The 13,222-nt window shown below is 54.4% G+C and overlaps 1 protein-coding gene across 6 annotated transcripts in view; it reads left to right on the forward strand.

Annotated features, from left to right (window-relative positions):
• NSD2 (nuclear receptor binding SET domain protein 2) overlaps positions 1-13,222 on the forward strand; it is a 98,317-nt gene that overhangs the window by 66,713 nt on the left and 18,382 nt on the right. For 3 of the 6 annotated variants that reach the window (XM_070067968.1, XM_070067969.1, XM_070067970.1), the window contains 6 exons: positions 7,979-8,110; positions 8,840-8,963; positions 10,196-10,396; positions 11,339-11,518; positions 12,082-12,238; positions 12,361-12,566. In XM_070067968.1, the coding sequence (XP_069924069.1) occupies positions 7,979-8,110; positions 8,840-8,963; positions 10,196-10,396; positions 11,339-11,518; positions 12,082-12,238; positions 12,361-12,566 (1,000 nt within the window). Of the gene's footprint in view, positions 1-828; positions 1,392-7,978; positions 8,111-8,839; positions 8,964-10,195; positions 10,397-11,338; positions 11,519-12,081; positions 12,239-12,360; positions 12,567-13,222 lie in introns of those variants that run through there. The other 3 variants (XR_011386168.1, XM_070067971.1, XM_070067972.1) reach the window with 3 other exon arrangements.

Raw genomic sequence — 13,222 nt, forward strand, 5'->3', positions numbered from 1 at the left:
CCAGGGGAGGCCACCAGGACGAGCTAGACGAGCTGATGGTCAGGAGAGCTCAGTGTCTGGGTTAGACAGTGCTCTGAGCCTGGGAGGCTTGGAGGAAGCTTTTATAATTACTAGACTTAATTGATTTTTAATTCTTCAGCGCTGAAGAGTTGACCAATTATTAAAGACATTTATATTATATCTTAAATACATGAAACGCATAGACCTTTCTGCATTTTGAAGGTGATGCCTAGATCCGGTAGTATATATTCATGTTCCTTTTATAAAAACATTTATATTCCTAGGCCCCCTCCATTAGGCCACTTTGTGGTTTATGTAAATCTTCATTAGAGTTCACTTTGACAGAATTTAAATGCACTTCAGGTGAATTCATAGATTTTTCCGTGATGTTGCAGTGTGCACAGCAAGGGGTAGTGTGCTCAGACCTGCAGACCACCAGGCCTGGCTCTGGAGTGGGTCAGGTGGCCCTGGGGTGGCTGTTAGGGGCCAGACTGGTTCCTTACTGGGGCACACACTCTGCATGTTTTTATTTCCTTCCTTTCATCGCACTCGATTGAGATAAGGGATTTTCCTAGAGTTTTTACTCAAGACACTTTAGGTCACGTTGTGGTTTAAATTCTTTTTGAGAAATGTGTGTGTGATAAAATTTATATGAAATAATTATAATACATGCTGCTACGTCACTCCAGTGCAGAGACTAGATTGGAATTCCACACTTGCATGATGAAGGCCTGTGAAGGAATTAATGTGATGTAAGTGTTGTGTAACTTCATTTCTTATTCCCTTAGTAGAGCAAATTCTTATTTTTTTCGCCTTCACTGGTAACAGCTTTTATGGGAGCCCACATCAGTCAAGTTGGATTTGAACTCAGCTGCCCTGTACTGCACTTAAAATGATGTAATATTCCAAGATGTCTGCTGCAGGTGGTGTATCATCGTACACACTAAGTGACATTTCTATCACAATCATTTTATGGAAGATGTGTGATAATCTGTTTTTACTGGTATTAATAAACACATACAATGAAGAAAACAGATAACAAATTTTAAGACCAAGGTAAGATACTTAATCAAGGCCATTTAATCAATCACATTCATTTCATGATAGAAACACATTCATATGCCAATGATCAATGTAGATTTCCAGTTGAAAAGGAGGCCCTTCAATCAGGGGCCGTCCCAGAGCCGCGACGGTGACTCCGCATTGAAGGGTGGTCCTGCTGCAGGTCGTTTTTCTCCTCTAGTTCATAATGTACGGAATTTTTATTGAAAAAATGTCAGCATCTGTACCTTCAGAAACAAAACAGCACACATTAAGGAGTTCTTGTCAATTCTCATTGCCAATGAAATGTATTCAATACTGTAGATATTAAACTAATTTCCAACGTGAAAGGCAGGAAGAGTTTTGATTCTGTCCTTTTTTACTGAGCATTTTTCCTATGACACTAGATACAGTAACTTTTTAGGAAAAGTATCATTTGCAGTATCATTGTGAACCATGACTCTTGACTGATCCCTGGGTGGGTACCATAGTGAGGTTGGTGACGCCAGTCACTTCTTCAGTTGCTTTTGTAGAACACCGACCATCATGTTTGAATGTCTTAATCTTGGGTGACTGGCCGGGGGGTGTACCCAGGGTGCCCGCATGTTTGCATGGTGAGGAAGAAGCCCCATGTGTGTGCCCTTCAGCCTCCCACAGCAGCACGGGAATAGCACTCGGTTTATTCTCAGCAGATGCCCCGGATGCATTGGACCTGTAAGGAATGTCCCCGACTGGTGCTCTGTGCTAGACATGAAGTAATGTGCATGTGGCACCCAGGTGCCTGGAGCCTGGCAGCTCAGTGGCTCGCTGTCATGACGGTGACGGCTGTACAATAAAACAATACAACCCCGCCACTCAGTTTTATCCAAAAGTATAGGTTTTGCTTTGGCATGAAAAGTGACCCTATGAACTGCATTGTGCACACAGGGTACAATAAACGCATACACGGCCGAGCACGCTTTGTTGGAGTGACACCAGAGGGCGCTAGACTGTGTGGCTGAGGGCGGGGGCGGGGTTGCTCTCCTGGTTCTGCTCAGATGTAGAGGATATGTGGCTCCAGGGTGGCCCAAGAGCGGTCCACACTGCACTGTTCCCAAAGGACATGAAAAGCTTGAATAAATCTTAAATTCTCAAAAATATCACTACTTCTGAAAGTATGAACAAAAGTGGTAAAAAAATGGCCCTGGTTCAAGAAGGGGTCACTCCAAGCAGAGACGAGCCTGGAAGGCTTTTTGTGAGAAGTAAGGGATTTCATTTGAAGTTGCGGCATGACTTGTGGGTGGGTGGCTGCTAACCAGTGTGTGGTGCATCAGCCAGAGGGTGGGTGCTCGCCGTCTGTGGAGGAACCACGACTGCGCAGTGTACACAGGGCGTGGAGGAGAACAGATGAGACTGTGGCAAGGGCCTCGTTCCCCTGGGAACATGGGGAAGGTGACCGCTGGGCAGAGGCAGGCGGTGTGCTCCGTGTGCTCAGCTCCACGCAGGTTCCGCTGGGCAGGCAGTGGGCAGGGCTCTCCCCTGAGGGACGCAGCAGGGAGCAGCGGTATTGTCTGTCAGTACATGAAAATTCATTACGCTGCTGATTGAACGTGGAATTCCTTCATTTCTAGAAATGTTAAAGTAGCAGTTATGCCTGTTTAGCCTTGAGACTTTGGGACTCCGTTGTTGAGATGAGTTTTGCTTTATGTCATACACCGAATCATTTTAATGATCCCGTTTGACTGGCTTCCAGCCATCTTTCCTGTACCCTGCTTGTGGCTGTCTAGTAAAACAAAATGAAACAAAAAGCCTTGCGGTGTTCAGAGGCGAGACTTGTCTGCATCTGTGACAGCTGAGATTGTAGTGGTTGTGCAGTATAATGGAGAGCGTCCCAGGTGAGCGCACACGTCAGCAGTGAGGCTGCAGTGTTTGCTGAGGTCCAAGAGCCGCTGGCTTCTGAGATGGCCTCTCAGATGGTGGGTTTCTGCCTCCCCTGCGGGAGTGAAGTGTTCCTCAGTCACAATGACTCCGTTTTCACCTTCGTGTGTCACCTTATACCCGTACCTCTCAGCCTGAAATGGTTCATTCTTTTAAGAGCATGTTCCTGAAAACCAGCAAGAAACCTAAGCAGACTCTCTGCCGAGCAGGAAGCCGTAGGCAGAGGGTGGCTGTGTGGGGTGCGTGGAGCCTGGAGACTCGTCTCTCCTGCCCCGGGATGCAGGGCTTCGGCGTCCGTGAGCCCCTCGCCGCAGGTGTGTGTGAGGCCCGGGTTTCTGTTGAGCTGCTGCATGTGGAAGCTGAGGGAGACTTCAGCCAGTCCCAGGGTTGGGGATGTTACCCTGAGGACACCAGAGGAGAGGAGTAGAAAGCCATGCATGAGATCTAAACTCAGTAGCAAGGTTCTTACTCCCATTGCCTCTTGGCCAAGATTTGTGCCCAGAAGTGTGTGGGAGTGGCTGGACCAGGGGCTTGCCTGGTGGTGCGTGAGTCCAGGGCCTGCCACGAGTCTATCATGGAGTGTCCTGAACTCAGATGGTAAATTTAGCGTCTAGTTCTAAAAACAGAAAATGTGCCCATGTATGTGTCTGACGTTACAGAGATTCACACATGCCCCTGCGAAGGCTGTCGCCCGGAGTCTGTGAGCAGGGGCCAGGCTGTGGGCTGGTGCTGGTCCTGGTGTGAGCGGAGCACCCGTGGGTCCCCTGGACCTTCCTGAGGGGAAGAGCAGCTCCCAGGGGGTGGTGGGGGAGTGTTCTGTGACACCCCCACCCACAGGCCTCCCTCTACCAGGCAGCGCAGATGGAAAATGAGAGCCGTGAGATTCAGAGCAAGATGGCCTCATTTTTTCACTTGATTTGTAACGTTCTACACTTCTCAAACGTGTGCAGTCCTCTTAACATTGTTAATTTACTTAAAAGATTATTCTGTCCGAGCGAACTTTTGACCAGGTGAGCACCCTTTGACTTGGTGTGACACTGTCAGCACCTGATGCTTTAAACCTCATCTCCTCAGCTCTGAAAACCGGTGCCAGGAGAAGCAGTCGCTGACGACTGCTGTTGATATTTCAGGCTGTAAATCTGAATTCCGTTCGTGCTGGAGGAACAAATACCACTGTCTCGTGCGAGAAAGCGCCTCTGAAAGCGCGCTAAGCAGTCGCTGGCTTCTCATTAGCTTCTGAAGTCTGTGTAAGGAAACACACTAACTTCTGTACATTTTGAAGACTTTTGGTCAATGAAATTTATTTTGACCCACCCATTTGGGTGCTGCTTTTATTGTTTAACTGGAATGTTAGAGATCGCCGCTGACTCAGCTGCCAGTGATGGGCCATTGAGTGTCCCCGGGAGGTGGGAGACTGTGGGTGTGGTGTTCCCCTTCCTCACACTGCAGGGGTGAAGGGGCCTCTTCCAGCCAGGGAGTCCCGCACCCTGACTGCAGGCCGTGTATTAGATGCACATTTGTAGTTTTCCCCTGGGATTGCTGGCCTTTCAGCATGAACTCTGGCCATGTTTTGGAGTATCTAATCATCCAGGCACATTGTATTTTCAAGAAATGATGGAGAGGAAGGCAGGGGCTCTGGCCTGGCCAGAGGGTGTGCTGGTCGGTGTGCTTGGTGGAAGCAGGCAGCGGTGTCGTCCTTTTCAAGTCCCCTGCAGATGCAACTCAGCCCGTAGCCTGCAGCCAGCCAGCCGTGCCAAGCCTGGCCCTAGCCCACTCCCTCCAGGGTAGCCACTGCTGAGGACACAGCCGGGACGAGGTTGGGTCGGCGGGACCTTTTGGAGCTCCTTTTGCCTTTGGCAAGGGCAGGCGTTGAGTCGAGAGCAGCCGCGGCACGGCCTGTCGCTCTGTTCTCGCTGCCCTTGGCCAGGGGCTGCCTGGCCACACAGAGCCCACGCAGGTTAGAAAATGAATGTGAAGCACAGTTGTGTTCTGAGAAGCGAGATTGCTTGTGTTCTTGATGACTCACACCCAGCCCTAACCCTAGAATGGAGGGGCAGTAGGGAGGTTCTAGTCTGTGCTACCTAGAAGGGTCATTTTAATAAGAATTACATGAATTATACTTTAGATGAATGACTTATTCGCAAGTTATTTTCACTACTCTGGTATTTCACTGTGATGTCAACATGGAAGACCTGAGATGAGTTGTTGGATTTTCAGCTCGTCAGATCTGCCGAGCACAGGATTCTGGTCGTTTGTAAATCCAAACACTGTGTGAAAATACTTCTAGTTACCACTCCTTCCTTTACAGAAGCATAACCTAACCATGAAGTAATGTTGCTTTATAGAACTATTTACTGTTCAAGGTCTGTAATTGTATTTCAAACTGATGTAGTATTCAACCTGTGAGGGGATTTGTTTTGTCGTTGTATGTGGCACCACCCTGCAGAGTAGGGGCTGCTCTGTGGTCACAGCAGGTGGGCCCTGTGCAGGTCACGTAAGTCACCCTGACGGCGGTGTTGTCTCTAGCAGTTGGCTGGGATGCGTTCACTAGGCTATTTCACGTTCGGTAATGTCTTCTGGAAAAGTCCCTGGGGTGTGTCAAGGAGACTGCGTCCCCCGCCCCTGAGGAATGTCCTTCCTGAGGCAAATAGGCGCCTTGGTATCGCACACACTGAGTAGAGAGGAGGCAGTGTTTCCAAACCCAAGGAAGCTTGCAAAGTCAGGAACTGAGCTGCTTGGGAATCGGTGCCGCCAGCGTGGCCTCGGTGATGCGGGAAGCACCGGGAAGTTCTTGACAGTCTGTGTCCTTTGAGTCACTGCACTTCTCTTTTTCCAAATGCATCCTATTGGATACGGAATAGAGCGTAGATGCCCTAGACTGAGCTCTGGGACTGTGTTGGGACCGCACAGGTGAATGTGCCCTTCCACGAATGGCGGCACCTGTGCACGTGGAGGCGGAGCTCCCGCTGTGCCGCGGCGCGCCTGGCTCTTCTTGCGGGGGTTCTGAGTGGAGCGCCGTCGGATCCTTCCCGACTGTGGCTAGGGGTCCGTCCGGGCGTGGGGAAGGGGTGTGGTGGGATCAAGGTCTGAATCTTGTGCAACCTGTGCCATGGACTGTGACATTGTAAGGTCTGTGTTCTGTATGTGGATCTCAGACCCAATCAGGAAACGGAACTCCTGTGTGTCGTTAACATTTATATTTCCCTTCAAAATATGTACTCAGTGTTTATTCCTCAAACAGACTTTGTTAATTTAGGAATATCTCCAAGTGGAAACGTGCTAACTTTTCTGTAAATCTTAAATAAAAGGTGCTGTTCCTTCCTCTAACCCAGGACTGGTTTGTGTTTTCTGTCTTCCTCTCCATGAACTCTTTTTTTTTTTTGTTAACTTTTAAATGTCCCAGCCAGGTGAAGGGAAGAGCAGAGCTTGCCGAATACAGCCCTGGGCTCTGTTCTGCTGAGCCCGTGACGAAGGCCCCTTTCCGTGGGCCTCGGCTCCTCCGTCAGTCAGAGAAGTCAGCCTCTGCTGGCCACAGGGCTGCTCTGTAAGCAGGGCCCTGGCCAGGCCAAGTGACCAGCAGCTCCCGATGACGGGCTCCTCCAGCGCCCACTGCGGTCTCCCCTCACAAGTTCTCAGCGTCGCCCCTCCCCCGACCTGTTGCCCTGTTTGATGAATGCTTGTGCTTGAGTCTGCTGCACTCGGAGCCTCTTTCTGGCTGCTGACCAGTGAGGGATGGCAGTCCCAGTGACCTTGAACGTGACCCTGCTCTAATGTGCGTTCATCCTCCTGGGAAGGTGAGAAGACCGTCTCACTGGCTGCTTCTCTGTGACTTCGTGTTTTCGCCGGCTGTGTCTAGTGAGTAGGAACAGGGCCCGTGCGCCTGTCCCTGCCGAGTCAGCAGCCAGCACCAGCGAGAGCCCTGGGGAAGTCTGCCCACCTGAGCGCTGATTTTAAGTCTGCAAAGACTCCTGTGTTTACTTTTTGTCCATGTTTTTCTTCCATCATCCCCTCTAATTTCAATGAGCTAAACCTGGAAAAGGCTCGTTGACGAGGCCACAGGATTGGTCAGATTTGCTGGTGGGGTTTGGTTTTGCTTTTCTGGTATGGCCCGGTTCCAGCTTTCAGCTTTTGTTCACTGGCAGCCAGCCAACTTGAGCACACACGCCCGCGATCGGGGGTGTGGCTCCTGCTGTGGCGCTGTTCCACTTCCAACACTGGCCTGCCCAGCAGTGAAGAGACCGAACGCCTTACGACACCCAAGGTGGCAGCTAGACAAAGAAGGTTCCCGCTTTTTTTTCATGTGAACATTTGCAAAAAAAGCTTGTCAGGTGTGGGTGAAACGCTGGGTGTGAGGTGAGGTTTTAGCATGGTCTTTGTGGTCGCCTGCAGGTCACGCGTGTACACGACTTCCACAGCTGCTCCCGGGCCTCCTACATAGATGCGAATGTTAGCAACGGCATGCGGATTTTGCCTTGCTTCTCCCTGCCTTGCTCTCCTGGTGGGGGGGAGAGAGGGACTGTGAAGTACTTGGGGGTGGAGGGATGGGGGGACGGGCGACAGGAGGGGGAAGAGAACAGGCAGTGTGCGGGTGCGAGTCGCTCAGTGAAGGAACCCCTTCTGGAAGAGCCCGCTGTCACCTGCAGCGTGGTGACGGCACAGCCGCCTCACGGAGCCTTCGCTTCGATGCTTCGCCTTGCTTCCTTTAGTCTTTCAGTGTGAGCGTGTATGTCTTAGACTAGCTGGACTGAGCGTTGGTAAGAAAGGCTGAGACGCTTGGGCCCCGAGCCACAGAGTGAGCTGATCTCATCTGTAAGGCATAGGCGTGCACACAGGTATATGCAGTGCTCGGTGGGGCAGAGTCCACTCTGAGCCCTCCGCACCGCTCAGCCGACAAGTTTCATCGCCACAACGGGCGGAGGATGTGCAGCCGGCGCACCCCGTGGGCGAGGAGGCGGGGCGGGGCCCGTGTGTGACGTCCTTCTGTGACTAGTGAACTGTGGCCCGCCTCCTTCATCTCCAGGTCTCAGACAGTCCGGGAGACGAGCCCTCAGAGTCCCCGTATGAAAGTGCGGACGAAACACAGACAGAGGTGTCCGTCTCATCTAAAAAGTCTGAACGCGGAGTGGCCGCCAAGAAGGAGTACGTGTGTCAGGTGAGGCAAGGCAGCGTGGGCCCTGGCCGTCCCTTCCTTCCTCCAGACCCTTCCCCGTGCCCATCACCACTCATGGTTCCTGCTCCGGGGGAGTTAGGTTGCCTGCAGCGTTGCCAGCTCACGTGGGGTGCGTCTCACATGATCAGTGCGGCCTGTGTGGAAGAGGGCGGGAGCTGAGCTGAGGTCTCCGTCTCCCTGCTAGAACACACACCTCGTCGGCCTGGCCCTGGGCGGCCATGCTGGTGTGGGAGCCGTGACGCCGGGTTTGGTGACTTGGAAGCCAGGGCCTGGGCTGTGTCCTGGCACAGCGACCTTGCTCAGCCCCTGTCCCACCCTCAAGACTCTGATCAAGTTGGAGCTTCTGGGTGGTACGGTTGGTGTGTGCGGAGCGCTCGCTGTCACCAGCCAGGCACGACTGGTCTCTGCCTCAGTGTGCCCGTCAGGCCCGGTGCCCCGCCTGTCCCTGCAGCGCTGTGCTGGTCCTTTCCGCCCTGGTTGTCATCCTTGCTTGCTGTGGGAAGTGCACACCTGTGCAAGGCACTGCTAGCTCACGGTGTCTGTGAGCTTGTGCTGCCCTCCGATTTCTGCCTGACACTGTTCATTACCCACAGACGCTTGTTTCTCTGAGTGACAGAGTGGGGTTTTCCGCGGCTGGAAACAGTCAGTGTCACCTGCACCCAGGAAAGGTGCAGGGCACTCCTGATGCCGCCCTTTCTGTCCCTGTCGCAGCTGTGTGAGAAGACGGGCAGCCTGCTGCTGTGCGAAGGCCCCTGCTGTGGCGCGTTCCACCTGGCCTGCCTCGGGCTCTCCAGGAGACCAGAAGGGAGGTTTACCTGCAGCGAGTGTGCCTCAGGCAAGTGCTGCAACTGAGGCAGGTCATGGGGTGGGGCGGGTCAGGGCAGGCTCCCCCTCCTCCCAGTGTGCCGCGACCCGTCCCAGGCTGGAGTTCTGCCGCTCCTTCCCGCAGACACGGAAGTTCACAGGAAGACAGCGTCAGTGTGAGCTTCCGCTCCAGCAGAAAGAACAGCTGTGAGCTGACCCGAGGGGTCTGGCTGTCCTCACACACGCCCTGAGCCAAGACAGGCGGACAGGCTGCACAGCCACACACACACCCACACACACACACGTCCACCTGCCGGGTCTGGCTGTCCTCACACACGCCCTGAGCCAAGACAGGCGGACAGGCTGCACAACCACACACACACCCACATACACACGTCCACCTGCCGGGTCTGGCTGTCCTCACACACGCCCTGAGCCAAGACAGGCGGACAGGCTGCACAACCACACACACACACACACGTCCACCTGCCGGGTCTGCCTGTCCTCACACACGCCCTGAGCCAAGACAGGCAGACAGGCTGCACAGCCACACACACACACCACACACACAGACACACGTCCACCTGCCGGGTCTGGCTGTCCTCACACACGCCCTGAGCCAAGACAGGCAGACAGGCTGCACAGCCACACACACACACACACACGTCCACCTGCCGGGTCTGGCTGTCCTCACACACGCCCTGAGCCAAGACAGGCGGACAGGCTGCACAGCCACACACTCTCACACATCACACACACACCCACACACACACGTCCACCTGCCGGGTCTGGCTGTCCTCACACACGCCCTGAGCCAAGACAGGCAGACGGGCTGCACAGCCACACACACACCACACACATCACATACACACACGTCCACCTGCCGGGTCTGGCTGTCCTCACACACGCCCTGAGCCAAGACAGGCGGACAGGCTGCACAGCCACGGCCCCCCGTCCACCTGCCAGGCCTGAGCAGTCTCCTGGCTTCTCAGAACGGGTCCCAAGGGCAGAAGCAGCTGGCTGCAGCGCCGCTCTGGCTGTGTGTCTGCTTGGGTAAGCTGCACTCAGGAGGGAGCGCCTTTCTTGGGAGGGGTGGTGCCAGTGAGGGCGGCCTCCCCTTGGCTGGACTCCCTGAAGAACGCTGCCCGCGTCAGGCCGGGAAGAGAGCGCAGGCTGCCTCCAGAGCGGAGCTGGTCGCGTGAGCAGAAGTTGAGTTCCCGTTATTGAAGTTGTCTCCCCACCCTCTCTCCGCCTGCGCGTTAGGGGTGCACTCGTGCTTCGTGTGCAAGGAGAGCAAGACGGATGTCAAGCGCTGCGTCGTGACCCAGTGTGGGAAGTTCTACCATGAAGCTTGCGTGAGAAAGTACCCTCTCACGGTGTTTGAGAGCCGGGGCTTCCGCTGCCCTCTGCACAGCTGTGTAAGCTGCCACGCTTCCAACCCGTCCGGCCCAAGGCCCTCGAAAGGTAACGGACGCAGCGGCCTCGCCGGCTCTCTGCCAGGGTCACCTGACGCTCAGCTGCCGTGGGAGGCCCATGCTGCTCCTTCGCTGACTTGGCATGGGGCCGAGTTTGGGTTTTTCTTGGATGCGAGAGCTGTCCTCATTCTCCCTTCTTTCCTATCCTCGATGTAACCTTAAAAATTCTTAGTGTTAAGAGAGGGGCAGCCTTTGAACCTTTTTTTTTTTTTCTTTTTTTTTTTTTTTTGACAGGCAGAGTTAGAGAGAGAGACAGAAAGGTCTTCCTTCCGTTGGTTCACCCCCCAAAATGGCCGCTGTGGCCGGTGCGCTGCGCTGATCCGATGGCAGGAGCCAGGTGCTTCCTCCTGGTCTCCCATGGGGTGCAGGGCCCAAGCACTTGGGCCATCCTCCACTACACTCCCGGGCCACAGCAGAGAGCTGGACTGGAAGAGGGGCAACCGGGACAGAATCCAGCGCACCAACCGGGACTAGAACCAGGTGTGCCGGCGCCACAGGCGGAGGATTAGCTTAGTGAGCCACGGTGCCAGCCCTTGGACCATTTTGATAGGTTATATTCATTCTGGTTTTAATGGCTGTTCACGTGAGAAAGACATTGTAAGATGGCGTTGCATCTGCCTTGCTTCCTCTCTGGTGTGTGGGACGGAGGATGGCTGACGCTTTCTGACGCCGGAGGCTCTCCACCAGGTGCTGGGCAGTTCTGGGAGGTTTGGGGAAGCTGCTGCTGGCGTGCCCAACTCCAGCACTGGTCGGCTGTGATGCTCGTCCGTTTTCTCAGACGTTTGGAAGCATCTCTGCCTTCATGAAGACGTCTCATAAAACGTTTCAGATTTATTTCCTCCCTGAGTCCCCAGTCGTGTGCAGGCTCAGCCGTTGCTGGTGCTGGGAGCCGGCAGTGTCAGGTGTCTCAGGTGGGCGTCTGTGTCTGCAGGTAAAATGATGCGATGTGTGCGCTGCCCCGTCGCCTATCACGGAGGGGACGCCTGCCTGGCAGCCGGCTGCGCGGTGATCGCCTCCCACAGCATCATCTGCACGGGCCACTTCACTGCTCGGAAGGGGAAGAGGCACCACGCCCACGTCAACGTGAGCTGGTGCTTCGTGTGCTCCAAAGGTGAGGGCCTGGGCTGGCCCCTGGGCCAGGGACCAGCTCGCTTACTGACCAGAGTCTTCCATGTCCCCACACTTGGTGGTCCACAGTTTCACGTAGTGTATCTGTCTGTCTGTTTTTAAAGTGTATCTATCTATTTGAGAGGCGAAGCATCAGAGAGAGATCTTCCATGTACCTGCTGGTTCACTCCCCAAATGGCCACAGTGGTCAGGGCTGATAGCCAGGAGCTCCATCCAGATCTCCAGAGCTGGCAGGGGCCCAAGCACTGGGACCCTCATCTGCTGCTCTGCTAAGCACACGGGCAGGAGGCTGGATCAGAGGCAGAAGTGCTGGGGGTGGAACCGGCGCTTCGATACGGGGTGCCAGCCTTGCAAGCAGTGGCTGAGCCGTGTTTCTGAGTTAACTGTGATTCGTAAGGCCAGTCCCGTGTTTGTAAATGAACCGTAGCATTTCACCATGTGTAGTATTACCTCGGTGATAAGGAGCGGACTGCTGTTTTAGAACGAAGGCCGAGGTGGTCTGTGTGCAGCAGCCGCCAGCTGAGCCCGCCCACCCTCCCGTTGCAGGCGGCAGCCTGCTGTGCTGTGAGTCCTGCCCGGCCGCCTTCCACCCCGACTGCCTGAACATCGACATGCCCGACGGCAGCTGGTTCTGCAATGACTGCAGGGCAGGGAAGAGGCTGCACTTCCAGGACATCATTTGGGTTAAGCTGGGGAACTACAGGTGTGCGAACAGAGCCCGCGTCTGTCTGTGTTCACACGTGCGCGTTTCACTTTACTTGCAGTGTTGCAGTTACTGTCGCTGTCTGAGGAATCTATGAACCCTGTTTTTAATATTTATAATAGATGGTGGCCGGCAGAAGTTTGCCATCCCAAAAATGTTCCCCCAAATATTCAGAAAATGAAGCACGAGATTGGAGAATTCCCTGTGTTTTTCTTTGGGTCTAAAGATTATTACTGGACGCATCAGGCGCGAGTATTCCCGTACATGGAGGGGGACCGGGGCAGCCGCTACCAGGGGGTCAGAGGGATTGGAAGAGTCTTCAAAAACGGTACGGAGATCGGGGGCGCGGTGGGCACTCGTGCGCGTGTGTTCTCGTGTTCTCTGTGCGTCTTCTGTGACTCGTTTCTGCTGCTTGGAGTTGACCTCTGTGGAAATGTGAACTAACCACTCTGTCTGTCATTCTCCGTTAGAAAACCAGTTTTCTGACTGACTTGTGTGTGAGGCACAGGAAAAGACGCGGCAGTTAATACCTTTCTAGAGTTCCATTAGCAGGTAGCAGGCCGTTTTAGGTTATTTTCAGTGCTGACTCACTCTGTGAGCTTGCCTTTGTGAACGTGCACGTGGGGAGAGACGTTTTCCGCTTAGGTCTGTGCACGTTCTCCGGGCAGCTCACGTCTGCCTGCAGCTGGGCACTGGGGACGGGCAGGCAGGCAGAGCACTGTGCAGTTAGTGCGGGCCCCAGCCGCAGGGGAGAGGTGGGACCCCGGCTGCCTTGCTGGCAGAGCTGCAGTTCACTTGAGGGGGCAGGGAGGGAGGAGGCTGGAGCCATCAGCCAGTTGTGCCGTGCTGTGGTGGGCAGGGGTCCACACCTGGAATGCTGCCAGGGACCCCACAGGCTGTACTGAGCTACCTGAGTCGTCCCTGTCCGTGGGCTCCTTGGCACACGGTGTCCTCGGAGGTCTCAGGAAGGATGGAGGTGGCCTC

This window comes from Oryctolagus cuniculus, chromosome 2 (genome assembly GCF_964237555.1).
Source record: "Oryctolagus cuniculus chromosome 2, mOryCun1.1, whole genome shotgun sequence".
NCBI lineage: Eukaryota > Metazoa > Chordata > Mammalia > Lagomorpha > Leporidae > Oryctolagus > Oryctolagus cuniculus.